This window comes from Protopterus annectens, chromosome 2.part0, assembly GCF_019279795.1.
Source record: "Protopterus annectens isolate FY-2018-M chromosome 2.part0, PAN1.0, whole genome shotgun sequence".
Taxonomy (NCBI): domain Eukaryota; kingdom Metazoa; phylum Chordata; order Ceratodontiformes; family Protopteridae; genus Protopterus; species Protopterus annectens.
Genome location: NC_056728.1, coordinates 1750738181 through 1750760476, shown reverse-complemented (window position 1 = coordinate 1750760476; position 22296 = coordinate 1750738181). Strand labels below are relative to the sequence as shown.

Genomic DNA, 22296 nt, shown 5'->3' with positions numbered 1-22296 from the left:
CACTGTTGCAGTCCTGGTTTCCCTCCTACCAGCCCCCTGCTTCCTCTCCCTCTCTCCTCTCTGTGTATGCTACTCGCCCCTTGCAGGGGTATTAGTATTTACTTTTTACTGGTGGTTATTTTTTCCACCATAGCTTATCTCCCTATTGGGGAGCTCCTAACATTTGGGACAAGAAAAACTGATGTAATGGCATCAGCTGCCTGTTTTTATACCCCTGACGACCTGACATCAGACCTGGACCGACAGCAACCAACATAGAAATGCTAAGTCTCTGGTATTCAGGCCGACTGAGGGCTATCTGCAGGCAGATAACCCAAGTGTGATGACTGCAACAGTGAATACACTCGAACATTTACATTTATGGTAAGTGTACACAACTGTACTATCTGTTGCTTTTGCTAGCTAGCTATTCTTATAGGTACTTAGTTTCCTACTAAGCTATCTGCCCCTACAGGCCATTTTAAACCAAGCCAAATTCCCTACCCCAAAGGTAAGATTCAAACCCCGCACTTTGCGTCTGTGAGGTAAACACCTTAACCATTATGCCACCCCCCCCACTCTAGTCTCCACCTTGAGACATATCCATTGATTTATTCGTGACACCTGTAACTTTTGTGTGTGTGTGTGTGTGTGTGTGTGTGTGTGTGTGTGTGTGTGTGTGTGTGTGTGAGTGAGACCCTTCTGACCTTCAAACCTCCCCCCGCCACTAAGTTGTCTCATTTGTTACTCCTGTGGCAAATGCTGTGTAGGTCATTCTTGCTCTTGAGGGCAAGAATCAAGCCAGCCAGGAGTGGCGCCACTGTACAAATGGAAGAGCCCAGTTTTTCTTTGAGACTATAGCATTCTCTTGAGGGTTGACATGTAATGGGCTGCTGTGATGTACAAACATGCCTCTCTGCATATGTAATAAAATGTCCCTGTCCCATTTAGACAGGATCTGTGAGTGACTCTTTTTTTCACCAGGGATCTTTTCTTCATGAGTGTACCCAGGCACACATTCCTTTCTCCAAAAGGGAGGTGAGACGATATAGTGGCATCATATCTCTCCTCCCACTTGCCAGCCCTAACAAGTACCAGAGTCAGTACTTGAACTTGGGTTACTTGGGTTGTAGTCTGGGCTTTATTCCTCTATGTCAATGGCTACTGAATGAGATTACCTAAACAAGACAGGTTATTGCACAGGTCACTACTGTGTTTTTAGATTGCCATTGGCAGCTCATATACAATCCACTGTCCTTTCCTGGAGAAAATGAAGAATGATGTCTCTGCCTTTCTTTCCCTCAGGTATCCATTCAGCTTTTATCAGTGTAAAAATGGTGATACTTGACACAAAGACAGTGACATACACTCTCTTGGGCCTGCAGAAGTTACCTCAACTGTTCAGAATGACTTTATTGGTAACAGTGGCAGTTAATAGCAAGAAGTTCTTTGACATCAAGATCTGCTAGATGAAATATCCTCAGAGATCTGTAGTTACATCATGTAAGGGTGTATGTAACACATTTTTTCATTTTTCAGTACTCTGGGACAGGTAAACCACCAACCACAAGGACAGGTATGAAGGATGGTGCTCTAGACTTTTCAGGGACATGAGAAGCTAGTATATATAATAAGTGAGTAACTCAGAAGAATGAAATGTACTGTATGTAACCTTTTCTGTTTTAAACTGACGGATTTCTCACGTATTCATCCTAGGTCTTAGGTTTAGAGTTGGAGTTAATAAAAGTGAAGAAGAAGCATCAAGACAGCAATGCAGAGGGTCAAGAATTGCCTGCTGAACTCAAGAAAGAAAAAGAACTGCAGCAGGTAAGGTTTTACAGTTGTATAGTCAAGAGTAACCGTTAATGAATTGTTACCTTTCCAAATGTACTGTTGTTTTGAAATTTACTTTGGCCTTCTTTCTTCCTCATGTTGCTCAATGAAATAGAGTACCTTGTGCTGTGGGTGGATATTTCTAGAAATACTAAAAACTTGGAAGTGTTTACATAGCACTGTTACCTTTAAAGTGGAAACTTTTTCAGTTTTCCCCACAAACTGCATTTTCCCCTTTTGAAAAAAGGCCTGTTATGTAAGGTACAGGAACTGAGTGCAGGCTTTGTACTGTATTAATTATTGTCTTCAGTCCTCCTCATTATTTTTGCTGCTTGTGAGTATGGACAACTTTATTAAGTGTGCTTAAAGTCAACCTAGTTCCCTAATAATTAGCAGTTGCTATTACTTTGAGAGGATAAGTGCACTGGGCTGACTGATAGGTAGTCCTTTTTCGAGTCATTGAGTTCATCTTTGCAGAACTTCTTAATACCTAACTTCATGCTGCATATGCTTTCATGTTGTATCTGCTTTCATTTATACTGTGTACATGGATTGGGAAGGAGATACACTTGGTGAATTTTCATTTGTCCAGTGGTGGTTTGTAGTGCTTGGTTCTTCTCTTGCTTGCAAAGTTTTTGCATTCAGCATATTGGAAGACAAGCATTCTATATGCTTTTTGATATGCTGTTAAGACCACCATGTATATTGCCTTCCTTTTCTGACTTCTGCTGGTGCTGTCTCTTCAGATCAATTTTTTTTTAATTGTAACGTTGTAGCCTACCTTATGGATTAGTGTCTGGCTACCTTGGAATCATTTGAAGTTTCCATGTATTACAATAAACATTAATTAGGTCCATTTAAGAATACCTCTCATGAAATGGACAAGTTTGTGGTAAATAACCTGGAGGCTAGGTACAAGACCTCTCTTTCTGCTGTCTCTCTTCTTTTGTCATTTGCACTATAGACCATCCACCAATTCTCTGACTGGGATCAAGTAGAGAAGCACCTATTGATCACCCACATCAGGAAATTAGATTCAGGCTCCATTAACCCCCACCATGTCTCCCAAATATGTACACGTGAGTGATTTGCTTTTATCTGAGATTCAGAGGACCTAAATGTTCCTCATTAGATCACCAATGCAGTATTCTTAATATCTGGGACTTTCTTCACCAAGGTCCAGTCTGTCCACCCACCCATCCATCCTTCCTTCCGAGTACAACAATGTACTGGTACAAGAGGTGCATGCATTTGCATTATTTTCAGAGCTTTCTTGCTGTGTTCATATATGCAGACATACATCAGTTTGCTGTACTGTCTGTTACAGTTTCTGTAGCTTAGGCAGATAAGTACCCAACTGCAGATTCTTTCTTCCTTTATTATAGATTTTGCGGGTTTTTCTCTTATGTCTATGTAAAAAAAAAACAGTGAAGAGAGAGTAAGGTAGATAAATATCTTACCATGAATACCATGCTAATTGTTTATTCTGTTTGGTGCAGAACTTGACATTAAGTCCTGTTAAGTTGGTCAAGGTTTTGTACCTAAAACTGTAAGAGGTCACCCACAATAGGATAATTGACATATATCATGAGAACAAGAGGTTGTCCCTATAGACATGTGCAGCAGTGTCATCCTCTTCTTCAGTTTTGGCGGTGTGACCCAACAGATAAAAATAAGTGAAATAATAGGGTACCTAAATAAGCAGATGATTTGGATTGGACCTGTGGTTCCTGTTCTAGGTTAGGGACTGCAGAACTTGAGGATTGATGTGCACTTTCTCAGCCCATCTCTTGGTGCCTCCCAGGTCCTCTAGCATTGCCCCTATGGAGGCCATTATGACTAGACTTAAAGGCTTGTCCTTTGCTTTCAACTGTCCTTCTATCTCTTCAAAAGATGAATTTTCTGGAGCCTAGAGTCTTTTTCAGAGGTGTTCATCAGGTCTCTTCTTTCACGCCAGAGAAGAGATGGAAGGTGGTGGAATATATCTTACATGTCTTTAACCCTCTGCACCAACTGTCAGAATAGAGCAGTAGCATAGCAAGGACAGGGCAAATGGGGCAACTGCTTTGTTTGCAAAGTGTTGAGGGTGAAATCATTCGATCCAATCACCCTTTAATGCATACTGGCTTATAAATGCCGGTATTGCATTCACAGTTAAACTCGAGTGCAGTAGCTCTCCATGTGTGGTCTACATTGTAGCAAGCAATTTGCTACAGTTTAAAAGTAAAAGCAAAAAATGTTTTTCTTTTTTTCTTTTTTAAAACTATAGGACTCCATGCAGGGGATAAATTGTAGTGCTGCAGGCAGGTTGTTAGTTTACCAGAAATAACCATTTTCTTTTACTAATATTAAAGGAAGGTGGGTTGGAAGCAGGGTGCCGAAATGGGACCTGATTGGCTTGGGCGGGGTGGATAAGTGGCATGTATCTAGCCACGTGGTTGATTTACCAGTAGAAGGAGTGGATTTATTTTTTTCTGTTCGCTCTTCACTTGAAGAGCCGGGGGGGGGGGGGGTGCTACTTTGTGGTACCAGCACAGGGAGCTGGATGAACCAGCTATGCTTCCAGAATAGAGGTCTGTTTTTTAGCACATAAACCTCAGACTGATATCCCCAATAGAAGGCAGAAGAAGACAAAGTACATATCTCTTTCTTTCTTCTGAGAAATCTAGTCCTCAAACCTCTCAAGATACCTGGTTTGCTGTAGCTTAAGGGCTATTAAACGCTATTCAAAACTTACAGCTGGGCAAACTATTTGTTCTTCTCTTCCTACCAAAACCAAAAAGGAGTCCTTTTCTTCAGAAGAAAAGGATCACTCTGATGAAGAGGGATTTAACTATGCCTTTCAGATTCCTTCTTCTGATTATACATCAGATGTGTAATTTACTCTTTCCTATGACTCACCTAATGTGGAAATTTCTTTAAGTTAGAGACATTCTAAGATGAAAGAATTTTTCAAGTGGGAAGGGAGAGAAATATCTGAAACCTGAGATACTTTAAAATTCCCCTTATGGATGTTGCTAAACTTGTGGCTCTACCCCCCAGCACTTGGAGCCTTAGAAAATGCTTTTCTAGTATCTTTTCTTATCCCAGATTCTCAACCTTAAGCTCATGCAAGGCCAGATAGATTTTAAACAGTACAGAATTCACACAAATGTTTTTAAAACAGCCCTATTACTGACCCTGCTGTTATCTGTGTATACTTAGAAAAGGGAGCTATATCAGTCCCTGCTCCTAATTCTCTTCCAAGTGATAAGGAGAGTGAGCTTTTGACAGGTTTAGTAAAAATTATATACTTCCGTCATTATGTCTTCTTGGGTATAGCTTTGCTAGAGAATATGAATCAGAAGATTTCTAAAATTTGTAACCAAGATATACAAGTTCAAAACTTCAATAAATATCTCATTCTGCATCTTAAGTGTCTAAACATTCATAAAATATGGTTATGATGCAATTGGTGCAGCTTTTAGATCAACTGCATCTGTCTTCTAGTAGGCATGCTTGGTTAAGGCTCCAGCCTTTACCAGAGAAAGTTAATGCTTAACTTCTGAATGCTTTTCCGGACAAAGGAGTACTTTTTGGGAGTCCCACGGCTGAAAATTTAAAGGTATGACAGAAACTAGCTGCACAACCAGGTAGTTTATTTATTTATTATTTATTTATTTTACATTTGTTGACCGGGAAAGTCCGACTGGAGCGAGGTCCATTTACAGCGGAGTCCCGGGGAGAAAAGCTCCACTATTATACTATATGTTCAGTGATAATATATGCAATACTAGATATTATTTACAATACAAGATATTACATGCAAGAAAAACATGATTAAAGTGATTTGTTCAAAACTAATGAAAGGATTACATTGTAACAATACAATCATCAGATACATCACATATGCCAGTATAAACAGACAATATTTTTTGCTGAGCAGGTTTGAGAGTGACCACAGGAAGGGCCTGTATGGCAGTTTTGAGGAGAAGTTAGTACTGTAATATAGAGATAGTAAGCAGAATATAGAGTAAGGTAGGAAGTATTTGAGGAGAGCAGGGAAGCATTTATGTGATGCAAGGACAGAGCCAGGAATGCAAGAGGTGAGATTTGAGTGATTTTTTGAAGAGTGTGATAGAAGGTGCTGAGGAAATATTCTGGGGGAGGTTATTCCACATTTTTGCTATGGTATGAGCAAAAAGAGCTTTACCTGCAGTGTTGTTGGCTTGAGTTATATGCAGAAGGGTTTTGTTGGATGAGCGGAGTGGACGGTTTGCTGAGTATTGGTTAAGTAGTTGGTTCAGGGCAGGAGTCTTGTGGGGATTCTTTAGGATGTTATAGGTGAGGACTAGTTGGTGGTAACTAATTAAATGAGGAAGTTCTAACCAATGTAGCTTTTTTAGAGCAAGGCAATCCAAAGTTATGCAACAGAAATCAAGCAAAGGTCATTTTCAGGAAAAAATGATAGACATTTTAAGATTTACTAGATTGGGTTCCAAGACTCTATCATAAATAGAGATTAACCTTGACTATGCCTCTCCAACTCCCCTTTCCCTCTTTGCCATAGAATTGCTGGCAATATTTCTGCCTGCCTCCCAAGGATCAGAAGATTTTACAAACTCCAGTGGAAGTGCCTCCACACTGGGGTGTGGATTTTATTCAAGATGATTTTTAGTCCCCAGGAAAGAAGCAGGCTGGAGGCCAATACTAAACCTATCCCAACTCAGCATCTTTTTTGAGGGTTCTTTGCTTAAAATGCTCACCCTTCAGACTCTTCTGTTCCCAAATGCTCTGTTGTTAACTCTGGATTTAAATGGTGTTTATTTACACATTCACAGAAAATATTTAAAATTCTCCATCTTGGGTTTGTGCCATCAGTTTACTTCTTTGCCCTTTGGTCTTTCTTCAGCACCAAAGGTATTCACAAAGTGCCTAGGCTCCAGTTATAGCCTTTTTCAGGCTCCAAGGAATTGGCATGTATCCTTACCTGGACAATTGCTTGATTCAAGCATTCTCCATGAACATCCTTCAGAATATAGGATTCACCGTCAGTCGAAAGAAAATTTCGCAATTTTCTCATCATCCAGAGTGATCTTCCTAAGTTGCCAAAAGATGCTACATTGCAAACAAGCTTTATCCCTCAAGCACAAACAGTAGTTCTAAATCTAGCAAAACAGAAGTCTGCCTTGGCCAGCGAATCTCTAAAAAGTCCCAAAGTTCATGGCTTCAACCATTGTCCATGTTTCTTCATACCAGGCTCCATATGAGGAAATTCAGTGGTATCCGGTGTTATTGTGAACTCAGCACCACACTTTGTTCATTCAAAAAATTCCAGTCATTCCTTGTCTGGTTCAGAACTTACTGTGATGGGCCAAACAGGTCTACACCATTCTAGTGGTCCCCTTTTATATTGCTTCTTCCAGTAAAGAGCATTGTGACAGATGCCTTAGACTTTACAAGGGGAGCTTGCTCCCAAGAAACTAAGGTTCAGGATGTATGGAGCCCCGTGTGCATGAAAAGCCACATCAAGAATCAAAGAGATGATGACCCTGACTGATGGTCTTAAAGCTGTGCACCATCTATAGGTACTAGCTAATTTTCAAACCATGATAGATGATACCACAGTTATGTAGCACATAAACAAAGGTAGAACAGTCTTAACCCCTTTGCAAATTAGCCATGACAGCTTGGTAAGTGTTCATTCAACATAATCTCTTTCTACAAGCAGTCTGCATATCCTGTCACCTGAACACATTGGCAGATTCTCTAAGCAGACCTAGGACAGACCCTTAGAAATGGTTGCCAAAAAGGGAGGCCTTTCTCCAGCTGATCTAGCAGTTCAGACTTCCTTAGACGTGTTTGCATCAGTGCAAAACAGTCAGCTGAGACTATTTTGTTCCAGAGCTCCCTGCAATCATGCAGTGACAACAGATGCCTCCTTAGTAATCTGGAAGGGGAAACATGCATTTCCCTCCTTTTCTCTGACTCCCAAAGTGCTTTGAAAGATAAGAAGGGAAAATCTGAGGATACCGTCACTGTCTCCATTTTGGCCAAAATAAGACCGGTTCTCTCTCTCTCTCTCTTTTTTTTTTCAAGGAATTGGCCAGGAGTTATCAGATTCTTCCTCTCTTGGTGGATCTACTTACTCATGCATCTCTATCTACAGACCCTGAAGGTCACAGTATGGATGATGGAATTTTAATTCCTTTCAGGCACTGGTTCTGTCAGGAAGTGCTGCAGATTTTTAGAAAGGCTAGAAACCTAACACCAGAAAATCTTGTATATCCAAGTGGAAAATGTTTTCTGTCTGGTGTCAGTACAGGATACTGAAGAAGGATTTGTAATCATCCTTAGCTTCAATAGCTAACCTAAGTTTGTAAGTTTCTTTACTAGTCCTAATATTTTTTTCAGATCCATAGTAATATTTTTGATACTGTCTTTGTCATGCAAAGCTTTTGGTCTCTTGTATAATTTGAGGAATTTTTCCTGCTGTGGTCAAGTTTGTTTATGTTGGTTTTCCATTTTATTTTGCTCTGCTCAGGACTGACAGCACTGTGCATTTATCCTGAATGTGTGTTTAATTCCTTTTTATAGCTTACTGATATGTCAACAGAGCTGGTACTCACATTCATAGGTTCATAAGAGATTACTAAACTAACAACTTAAGGGCCCTTACAAGCCTAGCCAATGTAACCATATTTTTACCTTATATATGGCCTCTAGGGGCAAGAAGATGACATGGATTTGTACCTGTGCATTGAGTATCATACAGAGTACCCCTGTCCATAAGGGACATGGGCAATACCCTAGGTGTGAATTTGCAATTCCCAGTCCATTGATCCAAACGGCATTTGAAGAAGGCCAGGGAAGGGCTCTGCTTAATGTTAATAGGAAGCCTGTTCCAAAGAAGGGACAATCTCTTAGACACACATCTGTCTGTCCAGCCTTTTGTGGTGCTTATGTCACTGACTAAGTTTAGATCCTTAGAGCAGATGACCCTCCCCTCCCCAATGCTGTTTGACTAGCAGATGTGTAGCATCTCCATCAGAGCTGGATTTGTGAGTGCCTTGTAGGTCAGGCATAGGTCACCCCTTAATAGTCAGTAGGAGACAGAGTAAAGGCATAGGGATTTTAGTCTGTCCACATAGTTCATGTTGTTTACACCCTGTATTTTCTTTGTGAGGAAACTGAGGTTGTTCCAGCTGCTGTGAGGGCTTTGCCAAGTGCATGTCAAATGGCACATTGTACTTGATTATTGGTCTAATGACTGCTGAGAACAGCAAGACTGTAATTTCGTTGAATCTGGATGCCATGCATTTACTTATAAGTTGTGCCACATAAAAGAATTTCCTCACTACTGTGGACAAATGGCAGTCGAAGTTCAGGCTGCTATTTATCTGAGTGCCTAGATCGCTCACCTTTGAGTCTGCTCTAAGGAGTGTGCTATTGATGTGGTAATTTGCATGGGTATTTGACTTCCTAAAGGCTATGATGATGCATTTTTTTTATATTTCGTTTTAGGCCACGGTTCTGGCATTGTTTGATCTAGACCCTGCTGAAGGATGCCTACATCATTTGGGGTTTCAGTGTTTACCCCAGCTTGCAGTCATTGTCAGATGTTGTCATCCAGAGGTCTTCCACATTACTCTCGACTTCAGAGAAGTACATTCTGAACAGGAGGGGCCCCAGCACTGAGCCCTGTGGCACATCACTAGTAACTGTCTACTTGCTGGATCTGGATTCACCAACTTTAACCACGTGTCTTGTCCATGAGTCAACTTGCTATCCATCTGGTGATGTAGGGGGTTATGCCCATTTTGTGAGTTTATTTATATACGCGCTGGGCGTCAGTTCTCAGTAAAAGTGTGTTACTGTGTGTGGTGACTACGCGTGAATGGGCGTCCGTCTGAAGGTTGTGGTGGCCCGCCGGCCAGCCAGCAAAAAAAACTCTACTAAATCATTAGCGGACCGGAGTTCCGCTGTGGCGACCCCTAACCGGGAAAAGCCGAAAGACACACACCTGAGTGGGGAATTGTGTCAAATGCCTTGGCCAGGTTGAGGTAGGTGGTATGTATTGTTTTCCATCATCCACGGCTTTAGTGACTTTCTCAAAGAAATCCACCAGATTCATTAGGCATGACCTGACCTTGACAAAGCCAAATTGGGTCAAGTCTAGTTTCCCTCCTTTATGTAGAGGAATGACTAATGCTGTCCTACTCTCTATCAGGATAAGTCCTGATTTCAGCTGTTTAAGAGGCAACCTGGTATATTGTCAGGCTCTACTGAAGCCATGTTTTTAGCTTTGGCGAGAGCAGTAGCAACTTGTTCTTTGATGATATTTGGTGGTGGATGGTAGAGGGTATTTCTTGGAGAACTGGGGGTGATGGGGAGGTGAATTTGTAGGACAGCAGTATTTTCTGTCTGAGTATAGGTGATGCCATCTACAACTAATTCTGCACATTGTTGGGTGTTGCCCTTAAGATTCTGGACATAACTGAAAAATGCCTTATGGTTATCCTTAGCTTTGGATGCTATTTTTACCTCAAAGTCTGCTTTCAGAGACTTTACTACTAACCCTGAGTTGCTTGTTTAGACTAATGAGGGACTTATTGCCCTGTTGTGCACATTCCCTCTTAGTTCTCAACAGGATTTTCTTTTTTATTGTACAACCTGTTAATACCAGGGGTCCACCAGGGTGTCTTGTTTTTTTACTGTTTGACCTGGATTTATTTCAGTCTGGTACTGCTGCTTCTATGCAATTGTTTGTATGGTCATACAGGGCTTTTGTGTACACCTCTGTCTAAGTTTCTGTGTTTTCCTGCTTTGAGGGAGTGTGGAAAATAGCTATGCCATCCCTTAATAAGGGATAATTTATCTTAGAGAAGTTCTTAAAGTGTTTGGGGTAGGTGGGGGGGACTAGTTTTACCTTTAGTTCAAGGAAGACCGCTTTGTGATCTGATCTTACCAGTGAGGACATCACACTGTGTGTGGGGGTGGGAGGTGCAGCACTCACCCATATTTGTGAATACCAGATCTAGGATATTTGTTCCCCAAGTGGTAGTGCAGAGTAGAATTTACCAAGTCAGGAAATCTTTTGGTCTGTATGTTAGTGGTTGTGTATACCTCTCAGTTAATAGAGGGGTAGTTAAAAATCACCCATGGGTATGGTATTGGGCTGGATGGTGAGTGATATTAGTAATTTCAGGTATGATGTATGGATTTCCTAGTTTATGGTGGGCAACCTGTAGCTAGCAAGAAAATTGTAATGGATTTTTCCCATGGTTAGTTGGACATGGAGTAGCTCAAGCATGTCATATTGTTTGACGAGCCTTGAGGTGTGATTATAATTTATGTAGATAGATACACCTCTGCCTTTTGCTCTTTCATGTTCAGTGGGTGGCTGGAATGTATGAAAGGCATTATAGCCATCCACTGCCGTAGTGCTCTCCATGGTTTTTAACCATGTTTCAGTAACTGCACAGACATCAACATTCTCTATGGTGAATTGAGCAGTAACACCTTTAGCTTGTCTTGAGTAGCTTTTGTTATGTTGGAAAGTTTGTCTTTTTGGCAATGCCTAAAAAAGGCAATACATAGGTGAATAATGTTTTGGCCAATATCTGAAGCCCTAGAGGTGACAGGTGAAAACCATCACTGGCAAAGCAGAATGGCTTATCAACCATGTCCTCACAGGCTGACAGTTATTGTACCCGTTTGGAGTGGCACTAGGAGCTAAGACAATTGTTAAAGTTGATAATTTTCCACTGGTATTGTGGCATCATTTTTGGAGACAGTAGAATGCTGCTTAATGCTAGGCTCATACTTGTCTGTGACATACATTCTGAGAGCTCAATCATGTGTCTCTCTGTATCGTCCAAGGAGGTATGTCTCAGGTCATTTATGCCCACAAGGACTATGACTGAGTCGTACGGGTACATAGGGGTAAGTGACCTGAGTACTTGCATGATCTGGCAAATCCTGACCCTGACAGGCAGCTAACTATAACCTTCCCCTCATCCAGCCTGGTAAGAGGGACATCAGTGTCTCACGATGGAGTCTGCTATGACCAGAATATTAGGTCGTGGAGTGTTTTGCCTAATGAGCTTGGTAGTTGAGACACAGTGAGATGTAGCTTTGTGTGTTGTGATGGGATTTATATTGTTTGTGTGCATGCAGAGTTTCTAAGGACTGCTGAGAGGCCTTTAAAGTTTGGGTAAGTTACATGTGAGTACCTCTGCGTATGTGGGTCTATGTGTATGGTCCTTTGCGGGTGTGGTGAGTGATGTGTTTGAGTCACTGACTACTTGTTTGCTGCTTTTTGTGTCTGATGTTAGTCTAGCCTCCAGTGTCAATGTGTAACTACATCTCTTGCATACTGTCACATTGGTGAATGTTGAATTTTTATCATAGAACTGTATGAAGTTTGCCCATTTGAAATCCTTAAATTCAGAGATTAGTTTCAGGGGCTTTGGAAATATTGAAATCTCACAATTGTATGGTGCATTGTAACTGTGGAAAAGGAGAACAAGAGAATAGTACTTACAGAGGCTATATTTATGAAGACAAGGTCTAGAGTAAGTGCATACCGGGAAGGTTATAATGATTAAGTCCATGAGCAAATGGGCATTCCCTACCTTAATCACTATAACCTTCCAGTTAATTGATGGGTAGTTGAAGTTTGCCAGAATAATGGAATTCTTGTTAATAGGGAGTGCTTTTAGGAATTTAACATGATCAGCAGGTGACATGAAAGGTGTCCTGTAGCAGGCTGTAAGTTGGTAGTGTCTTGTTTAGGATGATATCATTGTGACTGTGACACCGCTACACTGGCCCAGTAATCAGGGAGCCTCAATCTTCACCACTAACACCAGTGAGGGACGTGCACATTGGGAAGATGACTAGTGCACACACAGTACAGTACAATTTCCCTTAAGAGCACACAGAGATCACAGTCAGTCTGGGGCTGTTTTTTCCTCTCTCTCTCCAGATCCCCAATAAGTCTCCCCACTGGTACAGCTATAGGGTTCAGATCTCAGCCGAGTGGTCAAGCCAAAATCTCCAGTGCCCTCTCTGTCCAACCATTGCTTCATGTCCCTGCTCAAATAGCTGACATACACACATTTTGAGATTTGATTTATGTACAAACACACAGACACTCCTGGGGAAGGCTGGCACAGGCTCTCCAGCTATGCCCTCTTCTGCCCAGACTATATTGTAGTACCACCTGCCACCAACCACCCTTATCAGCTACTATAAAGACCCTTACCAAAGGGTGTCTAGTTCTACTGTGCAGTGTTACTGTTATCCAAATGGTAAGTGTGACTAAGACTTAAAGGCTATTTAGGAGTGGCTTGTACAGTATCGCCAAACACATGCAAGTATGCTAAGAGCTTATATATCTCTACAGAAACCAGACACACTTAAAATGTTTAAATATATTTAATAATAAATAATAAAAGCAGAAGACAATATTCATTAACTCAACACAGCGACAGTAGTGTTCAGAATCACAGGAAATACGTTAAAACAACATTGTAGGACAGTCTCACATAATACAGAGTACATCTAGAATGATCTGACTATTTTTCTATCTATCTCTAAGAGAAACTGTGTTCTAAATAACTAACAGAGCAAGGCAAAGTGCTGGTGATGTTGTCATCCAGAACAAAATACAAAATGCTCTCACTTTCTCACTGAGATAGTTCTTAAATTAATAATACACTATTGCTGAATCATCTCTGATTACACCATTCCTGTCACCTCTTCCTAGTTTCCAAGGCTAGCAGGAACTTGAATTTTAACGTCTCTGTTAAAAATACTTCTCTCAGAAGCTGACAGTTCTCTCTTAGAAGCTTGCCTGAAACTGTGAGTCATAAAACAATTACCTTGAAACCTGCAATTACCTCTGTTTCCAGACAATAGAAAGAAGCCCCTAGCCTGGACATCCTGTCTATTAGCTGAGAGAAACTAACTTTATAACACATCATAAAATTCTTTACTTATCAACTTATTTTCTTAGAATTTTAGAAGTTAACTCTGTATGTCCCAAATTCTACTATGGAAACATACATTTGCATTGGCATATAGTTTATACACATTTCTGCTCTTTTCCAGCAGGGTGTACTGTGGTGACATTTTTGAAGCTCAGCACATAACGGGTCTATATTAGAAAATCGAATGTTTAGGTGATCAAACACCTAAACATTGATCTTCTAATATCGAATCTGAAAACAGTGAACGTTCCAGGGAAACATGTCCATTGGCCACTAAAACAAAACAAAACTTAACATCCAAAGTAAGTGGGGGGCTTCACTCCCGACATGGGGGGCTGTGCCCCCACCCCAACTAAATATACCAACTCTGAGATCGCACTACAGTATAAGAAACTGCAAAATCTGGCGAACAACCCAGGGAAACCTTTCCCTGCATTAAATCGGCCATTCGCTGTTTTTTGCTTTCGATATTAGAAGATCGATGTTTAGGTATTTGATCACTTAAACATTCGATCTTCTAATATAGAACCACACATAACATATAGTTTAATCATGACATATAGTTTTCTTATATTTGTAAAACAAGCCTGTGGATTATATTAATATTTACAAATGACATAGGATTATTTACAAAATTCTATCTAACTGGGCTGGCAGTGTCACATTTCTTTATAAATCATATTAATATTTTCAAGTGACATCTAATTCTTTACAAAATTCCAGCTAGCTGGGCTGGCAGCATCTCGGTTTATCACAGTGACCTTACATGCTATTTGGATGCAGAGTTTGTAAAAATTATTCCCTTTCTGGTTCCACTGCCTTCATTTCCCACTTTAGTTAGTTAGGGGACCTTTCCTCCTGTACACTCGGTGCTCTTCTGCATGTCCATCCTTAGTTTTGTGTGTCTTCTGTCCAGACCTCTTCCCCTTTAAATCTTGCTTTACAGTGTATGCTTCTTCTTTTCATTGTTTAAATACCCCTTGCCCTTTTTGTAGTCAGCGGCTTCTGATCTTCTGCCCCCCCCCCTGCTATATTTTCTCTCTCTATAACACATGCTTTCTTTTCTGTGTTTTTTTTTCTTCTTCTTCTTCTTCTTCTTTATGAACAGTCCAAGACTCCTACTGTACTTTGCTTTTATTTGTGATTGGTTCTTGGTGTGCGTCAGGCCTGGCAAGTCGGTGCATAAAAATCTACTGCCAATCATTAGCGGACCAGAGTTCCGCTGTGGCAACCCCTAACCGGGAAAAGCTGAAAGAAGAAGGTTCTTGGTGCCTTCTCTGTTCTCTGCCTCCCCTCTTGGATAGTGCTTCAGTGCAAACCTTGGAGAATGCAGCTTTTTTCACATGAACTCCACGCTCTCTACCTCTGAGAATTCTTGCCATGGTCAGTTCCACACAGCTACAAGCTTTGCTGGATGTATTATGTAGGATGCTGTCATCTAGCACAAATGTATTTGTAAACCATCTTCCCCAAATGTAGCTGTTTTGAGTAGTTCTGCAGTACTTTGTTTCTTTACTGCAAATATTTGTAGATAGAAACTCGTGTCCTTAGCAGCAACCACTCCAATGGAGAGAAGTGAAATAGGCTTAACACTTAACCTTGGTTTCAGTTTTCTGTTTTCCTTTGGACTCGTGCAGTGGATTTCATGTTTCTCATTCCAGCTTTTTAAGTGCATGTTTTCATGTTTTTTGTTTTTCCTTTCCTGTACATGTTTGGCCTCACTGGTATATTCTGCAGGCTTTCCATTCTCCACATATTTTCCTTTTTGCTTCTGTTCTCCACGCCATTCTACTTTGGTGTATACATTTGCTGCTTCAAATCCTGTTATCATATAAGTTTTATGCATTGTTTATCGTGCACTTTTACTTAAGTTTTAATGCTTTGATTTCTCATCTTAATTCATTAATGTATTTTATATAGTGCTTTTATTGTATTAGCCAGGCCTATAGCCTTTTCGGCTCACAAGTTACTCCTTCAAAATAAAGCATTGTTGAAATCTCTTTAAACTGTGCTTTCTTTTAACCCCTTCTCACTTTCCTCTTCCCCATGCTTGTATATCTTTCTTCTTCTCTAAAGGGGCAAATATTTACTTATAATTCAGTGAAGAACTATGAAATGCTATGAACTAGCCTTCCATGCTGGTTTCCAAGCCACACTCTTCATTGGTCTGCTTTTAACATCTTTTCACCTCCAGGGATTTCTGTAGGGCTCTGCTTGTTCTTTTGCCCATAATTTATTTGACTGCTGTAGTATAGTTGAGTCAGGTACTAGTATTAAAAGAAATATGAGAAAGAGAGAAGTGTGTTAGAGCAGTCATGTAATCCAAGTATATTTCTAGTGTTAAAACCCTCTGTATACAGTTACAGGTCAGCTTATTGTTTGTATGTTTGATAGTTTTTACAAAGATACATATGTAAGTCTGTTTTTGCTGGAGAAGAGTCTGTGCAGTGTGCCCATCTTCTGCAGCTAGCACTCTCATTTACTCAGTCCTTGTATCTTTGTTTACATTTGAAGGTGTTGATCTTAGTAGTGCATGTCTTCAAAGGTAAAGGTTAAAACTGTGCTAGAAGACCTCATTTAAAAAGAGCCTGTATCATGTTTTTGTTAAATCTACTTTACTGACCATGACACTTAACACTGAAAGAACTCTTGCTATTATCAAAAACATTTACAGCATTTAAAGCAATAATCTCCTCATAATTAATTAAATATGTATCTTTTTATCAGAAGGAATGACAAAATATCACTGTTAACCTAGTCTTCTTAAATCAGTGCCATTACATCATGCAGTAGTTATACTCTTAATATCCTGTCTTCAGGGAACTTGCACATAGACTAAGAGACTAATGTATACACTTACTTATTTATAGCATTTACTACTTAGACCCAAAACTGCTGGAACAGACAGATGCCTTTTATAGGAAACAGTGATTTCTGTAATACCTCCATCCCATCTCACCCATGTATTTTGTAATGACTTAATTCTTAAAGATCTTCACATATTCCTGAAGTATGTCATATTCTCTTCATATATTGGATACCCCTTATTTTGATGATCAGTTTTAACAAGCACTTCTATCCAACATCCTCAGCACCACGTGTCAGTGTCCCTGCAGACATACCTAATGTATTGTCTATAGTCAGTATCATTTGTTGTGAACTCTTATATGCTTGCCCCGTCATTTTGCTCTCTTAAATATATTGCCTTCTAAATAATCTTTAAAATCTTTTCATTTCAGTACAAGTATAATCTATTTTATGGATCTTCTTTTCCACTCACATGTTAAACTTTGTGAATAAATCAAGTATACTTCATCAGCTTTTCACTGTACACATAGGTAAGCTTTTGTCTTCCTTACAGCATTTTATCAGCTTATATTGCTAGTGTATCATATCCTTATTACTGTTCAATACTTCACAGAAACCAGAGTCAGAGGCCTAACAGCCAAGCCTTGCATTATTCACTCACTCACAATAACAACTCAAAAGACTATTGTTATAAAGCATTTATTACTCCGTTCTAACTTGACTTTATGGTACAAAAGCACAACTGTCTTTACACATCCCATTCCATGGGTACAGGCCCAGTCTTTCCTCTCAGATGATTCTGTCCTGTTCTGTTCTCAAAAGCCAAGAAATGCAGACTGGATGTCCTCTGTTGTGTCTCCTTAATAAGAATTTTGAGCCATAATTAGGGAAATCACACTTATTAGTATTGAATTCTTTTTGATTTCCTTCATTCTCCACCACAGAAATATTTTTTGTTTTTAAACACCTTTATTAAATTATTACTTAAGACATATGCTTGAATACATTAATAGAAAAAAAACACATCCAGTTCTTTTATCTCTTTACAATTGGTTTAGATTTAGATTTCCATTTTCTAGTAATTATTTTTGGTAGTCAGTAGCATTACACTTAGCAAGACCTTAGAGTGGTTAGGCAATTCAGATCCTGTGTCCTAGCTCAAAAGAATCATTTCAATCTGATGTTGTCACTTTTTATTCTTCCTCAACCTCTGAGTTTAGTTCCAATGCTCAGAACCAACTCGGTTGCTACAGTAGCTCATGGGAACCAAAAACCTCTTGAGCTCATCCCTTACCCGCAATACCCCTATCTCAATTACCTCAGATCTTATTTGCCGCTTTGCGAGTTAGACATGGTGCCATATCTCCTTGAGCAGATAAGCGTTTTTTCAATTTGTTTTCTTCTATAATTCTAAATGTCTTTGCCTTTCTTCTTGAAAACAATCCCTCACCCATTTCTTTTTCCAGTACAAAGGTAATCTCAGATACTATTGCTAGTATCCATTTTTCCTATCTCCCTTTTCCTCTACACATGGTGTAGTACTTAAATATCATAGTTGATATTTTTCTTTCTGCCTACTTCTTCCCTTTTTCAAAAAAAAGGGAAAAAAGCCCTCCTTTTAACTTCTCATCTCTTCCCTGTTTCTTAGTAGTCTATTAGTTGAGAGAGCGTGGTGTGTGTGTGTGTGTGTGTGTGTGTGTGTGTGTGTGTGTGTGTGTGTGTGTGTGTGTGTGTGTGTGTGCGCCCGCCCGCATGCGCTTTCTTCTTTAGAAGATGCAGATAAAGAAAAAGACCCGGCTGGCTTCAAATGCTGTGAGAAATGTGGTCACAAAATTCCTTATTCTAACACACATTCTCTTTGTGTTTATTGTTTTAGACCCCTCCATCTTCAGGAGGACTGTTCAGTTTATCACTTATTTAGTCATTAGGCACTTGTGGATAGAAACAATAAATTGATATGAAAAGGACTGCTTTCCTCTTCGTTTGGAGAGGCCATATCTGGAACGACTTCCTCATCTAGAGGAAAATATTTAAGTAAATGGGGCATTTCTAGTCATGCTTCTTCCTCCTCTAAAGTTTTAGAAAAGGAGAAGAGAAGCTCGTCAGTTCCTACTTCTCCATCGGTTCTGAGCCCGAAGTCAAAAGTGTCAATTCAATCTGTTCCCTTGGAACCAATTGCCAAATTGCCCAAACCTTCGGTTCTGGTAAGTTCATTGGAACCATGGAATACTGCAACCAAGTCTTCAGATCTGGGCTTGTCTTTGGCTCCGAAGGGACATGATAAATGTGTTTCTTTGGAGCCGACACAGGAATTTGATCTGATGTTGTTAATCTTTGTTCATTCCTTACTGATGGGTTATCGGTCCCGTCCTCGGAACCGAGCCGGCCAAATATCAAGTTCGCATCAGCCAAAAACTCTCGAGCCAAGGTCCTACCCAGAATGCTCTGCACCCTGTTACCTCAGATCTTGTGTGCCTCATTGGTTTACAGCCGTGTCAAGCCACTCTCTCAGCTGTCTAATTTTTTGAAAGTTTTATACATTGTTCTTACTTTAAATATTCTCAAATAGTTTATACTACTATTTCCTCCCTATAGTATACTTTAGACTCTCTCCCTTTAGTCTTTTCCCTTTATTACCCTTTTTCTTACCTTGAGGTAATTCTTCATTACCATCATTGGTAATACTTTCTTTTCTCTTCTTACTCTTTTGGGTAGCTTTTCCTCTGCCTTTTGGTACTGTTCTTCTTTTCCACATCATTATGTTGGATAAGAAAAGTAACATTGGTTTCAAGCAGTGTAAGGATTGCAGCCGTAAGTTACCACTTTCCGATGGCCATGACTTATGAGTCTACTGTCTGAATGTCTCCCACCTTACTGTGGATCCCCTATGTGGGATTTGTAACACTTTTTTAACCAGGACTCTTAATGAGAGGAAGAATAAGTTAATATTGAAAGGTCTTCTCAAATCTCCTTTCTCTGACGCTATTTCTGGGTTGGAGGGCTCATCCCCCTCCTGGTAAACCCCGTAAGAGGCATTCTTCCTCTTCATCATCGCTCCCTCCTTCTTCCTTTGGAGATTGTAGGGAGTTGACTCATAAGGTGAAATTGATTACTACTTCGGCGCTGCCACCTGTGACCCTGTCAGCTTCAGGCCTGGCACCGCCCCAAATGATTCTGGCTCCAGCCATGTCTTATTTATCGACACTGGCACCAGAGTTCCCGGTGAAGACAACTATGGCTCCGACAGTTCCGTGGCAACCCTTATCGGCACAGTCCATGCAGGTTCAGTCCCCTTCGGTACCGTTGGTACAATCCCCTTTGGCTCCAAGTATGACTTTTCTGTATTCCACAGTGCAGACATTTTCAACACTGACATGTTCTTCGGTGCAGTCTTTCTCGGCACCATCCTTATTACCGGTGCAAACACTTTCCTTGCTGGCATAGCCAGCCTTAGGCATAGGCCAACTAGGCGGCTGCCTAGGGCGTCGCTCTAGTAGGTGCACTTTTCCAGTATTTATTTGGTGTAGGCTGACCTGGATGGGGGCACCGGGTGGTGTGGTGGGGGGCGCCATGGAGGAGTTTTGCCTAGGGCACCAGTTGACCTAAGGGTGCTACTGCTTGATGGCACCATACCCATCGAGGCAGACTTTTGTCTCTATGGTGCAGACACCTTCATCTACTATGGCGCTGACATCCTCGGCTCTGGCTACTTCCACACTGTTTTCTTCGGTGCAGACGTCCTCGGTTCCGGGCTCTGCACCTATTGAATTAGCAAGGACCAAGTATTCTCCTTCCTTGGGTCCATTTGCTGGTAGTCAATATAGTCCTTTCCTAGAAAGGCCAGAATTGCCATCAGCTTTCTCCATGAGGTCAACCAAGAGTCTCTCTGAGCAAGATGTGTTGTGGCTTGTTGACCAGTTGCTTGTGGCCAGAGGTCTCTCACCCATCAAAGTCCACGTTCCCTCCTTCAGGTGAACGTACATCTCCTCCAACTCCAGTGTACACTCCTCCTTCGACTTCTACCCAAGTTTCGAAGCCTGTTACTCCGACAGCAGCTTTCCTTCCTCCGACTCCAGTAGTGGATCTCACTTTGGAATTGGAGTCGTCCTTGTGGCTCTCAGTGCACTGGGCATTAGGCTCTTCTCAGGCCAGTGGCTGTGCCGTGGGGGAGGGCATTCCTGGTTCCACACCGATTTTTTTCTCCAGGGATCCTCTCTCTCTCACGGTTCACGGTCCTCTTGAGACTCCTGGTCTGGGGGTGAGCTCGTCGGGGTGGGGTGTGACCCCGGTTCCAAGGTTGTCGTGCTCAGTTCCGGGCTCCCATCCCTCCTTGGGCAGGCCGGCCTTCCAGGCCGTGGAGAGGTCACTTGCCTCTGCTGGCAAACCCCACATGTTGGAGTCCTGTCCCCCCTCTGTGCTGCAACTGTCACTAACCACAACCACTGGGCACAAGGGCCTAAGGGTTTTCCTCCTCAGGAGACCCCCTCTTTGCAGTCTTCGCCAGGACCTCCTACTGAGGAAGTACCCCGCAAAGTGTCATGCAAGAGGAAGCACATGGACTCTACTGAGGAGCCGTTGACTGAACATATGGATTTTGATGCTAGGGAAGGGTCCCCACGGTCACCCTCTGATGAGGTGTCCTTTGGTGACATCCTCGAGATTCTTAGACAGAAGGGTGACTGGAAGTCCTCTAATCCTTCCTCTGAGGAATCTGTATTCCTGCAGGCTTTTCATGCCTGGCCCCCTACTTCCTGGGTCACCCTGCTGGCCAGTGAGCTTGTCCAGCACGCATGGAAGGCTCCTGACACCCTGGAAGTGATACCAAGGAGACGGGATAAAATATTATCACCCCCCCCCCCCCCAGCTGAGCACCCACATTGGTCATGAGGTCTTCCAGTAGATGCTATGGTAGTGGCAACTGCAACTAAGAAGGATTTGGAAGAAGAGAGCCAAACTGTCCATCCACCCAACAAGGAGTCCCGGGTGATAAACAAGGGAAGCATGTGTTTGCTTCATTGACCTTCGCCGTAAGGTCTTTGAACTATTTGGCACACTTTACCATGCTTCAGAGGTATCTTATCAACCAGCTCTCTGAAACCTTGGCAGGAGCTGTTTCTGATGAGGTCCGTGACAATGTGGCTTCTCAGATAGCCACCCTAGAGTCCATTTCCAACTCTTCCATGCATCTTATTTCTCACGCAATGGAAGGGGTGGCTAGAGGTGTGGGTATAGTCACCAGACGACATGCCTGGATGTGCCTTTGTGACTTTGCGGATTCCTTTAAGGCTTCCTTCTTGAATGCCCCCATCAAGGCCACTTCTTTGTTTGGCCCTAAAGTGAAAGATACGCTGGCAGGATGCGAACAAGATGGCAAGACGCTGTCTGCCATTGGTGTCAGACGCTCCACTCCTCAGAGATTCTACTCCAGAAATCAGAGGAGCGGGAAGATGTGGCACAGGAAATCACAGGGCTCTATCCGGGATGCACGTGCCGAGTTTTCCCCTAGAGGCAGAGGGGGAAACACCAATGGAAGATGCCCCTTTCAGGACAGAGGAGGTCCGCGAAACCGGGGTTCCAGAGATTCCTTCTCTGGCCAACCCTATCAGTGGTCCTGAAGTGTTGCCCGACTGCTCACCTCTGGAAGCGGTCGGGGGTCGTTTTTCCTTGTACCCCACTGCCTGGCAAAATATAACAACCGACT

At 41.6% G+C, this 22296-nt stretch overlaps 1 protein-coding gene across 1 annotated transcript in view; it reads left to right on the top strand.

Annotated features, from left to right (window-relative positions):
* Positions 1-22296, top strand: part of CCDC30 (coiled-coil domain containing 30) — a 2524512-nt gene that overhangs the window by 1374298 nt on the left and 1127918 nt on the right. Inside the window, exon 14 of the mRNA XM_044060442.1 lies at positions 1696-1806. Within this exon, the coding sequence (XP_043916377.1) occupies positions 1696-1806 (111 nt within the window). The remainder of the gene's footprint in view (positions 1-1695; positions 1807-22296) is intronic.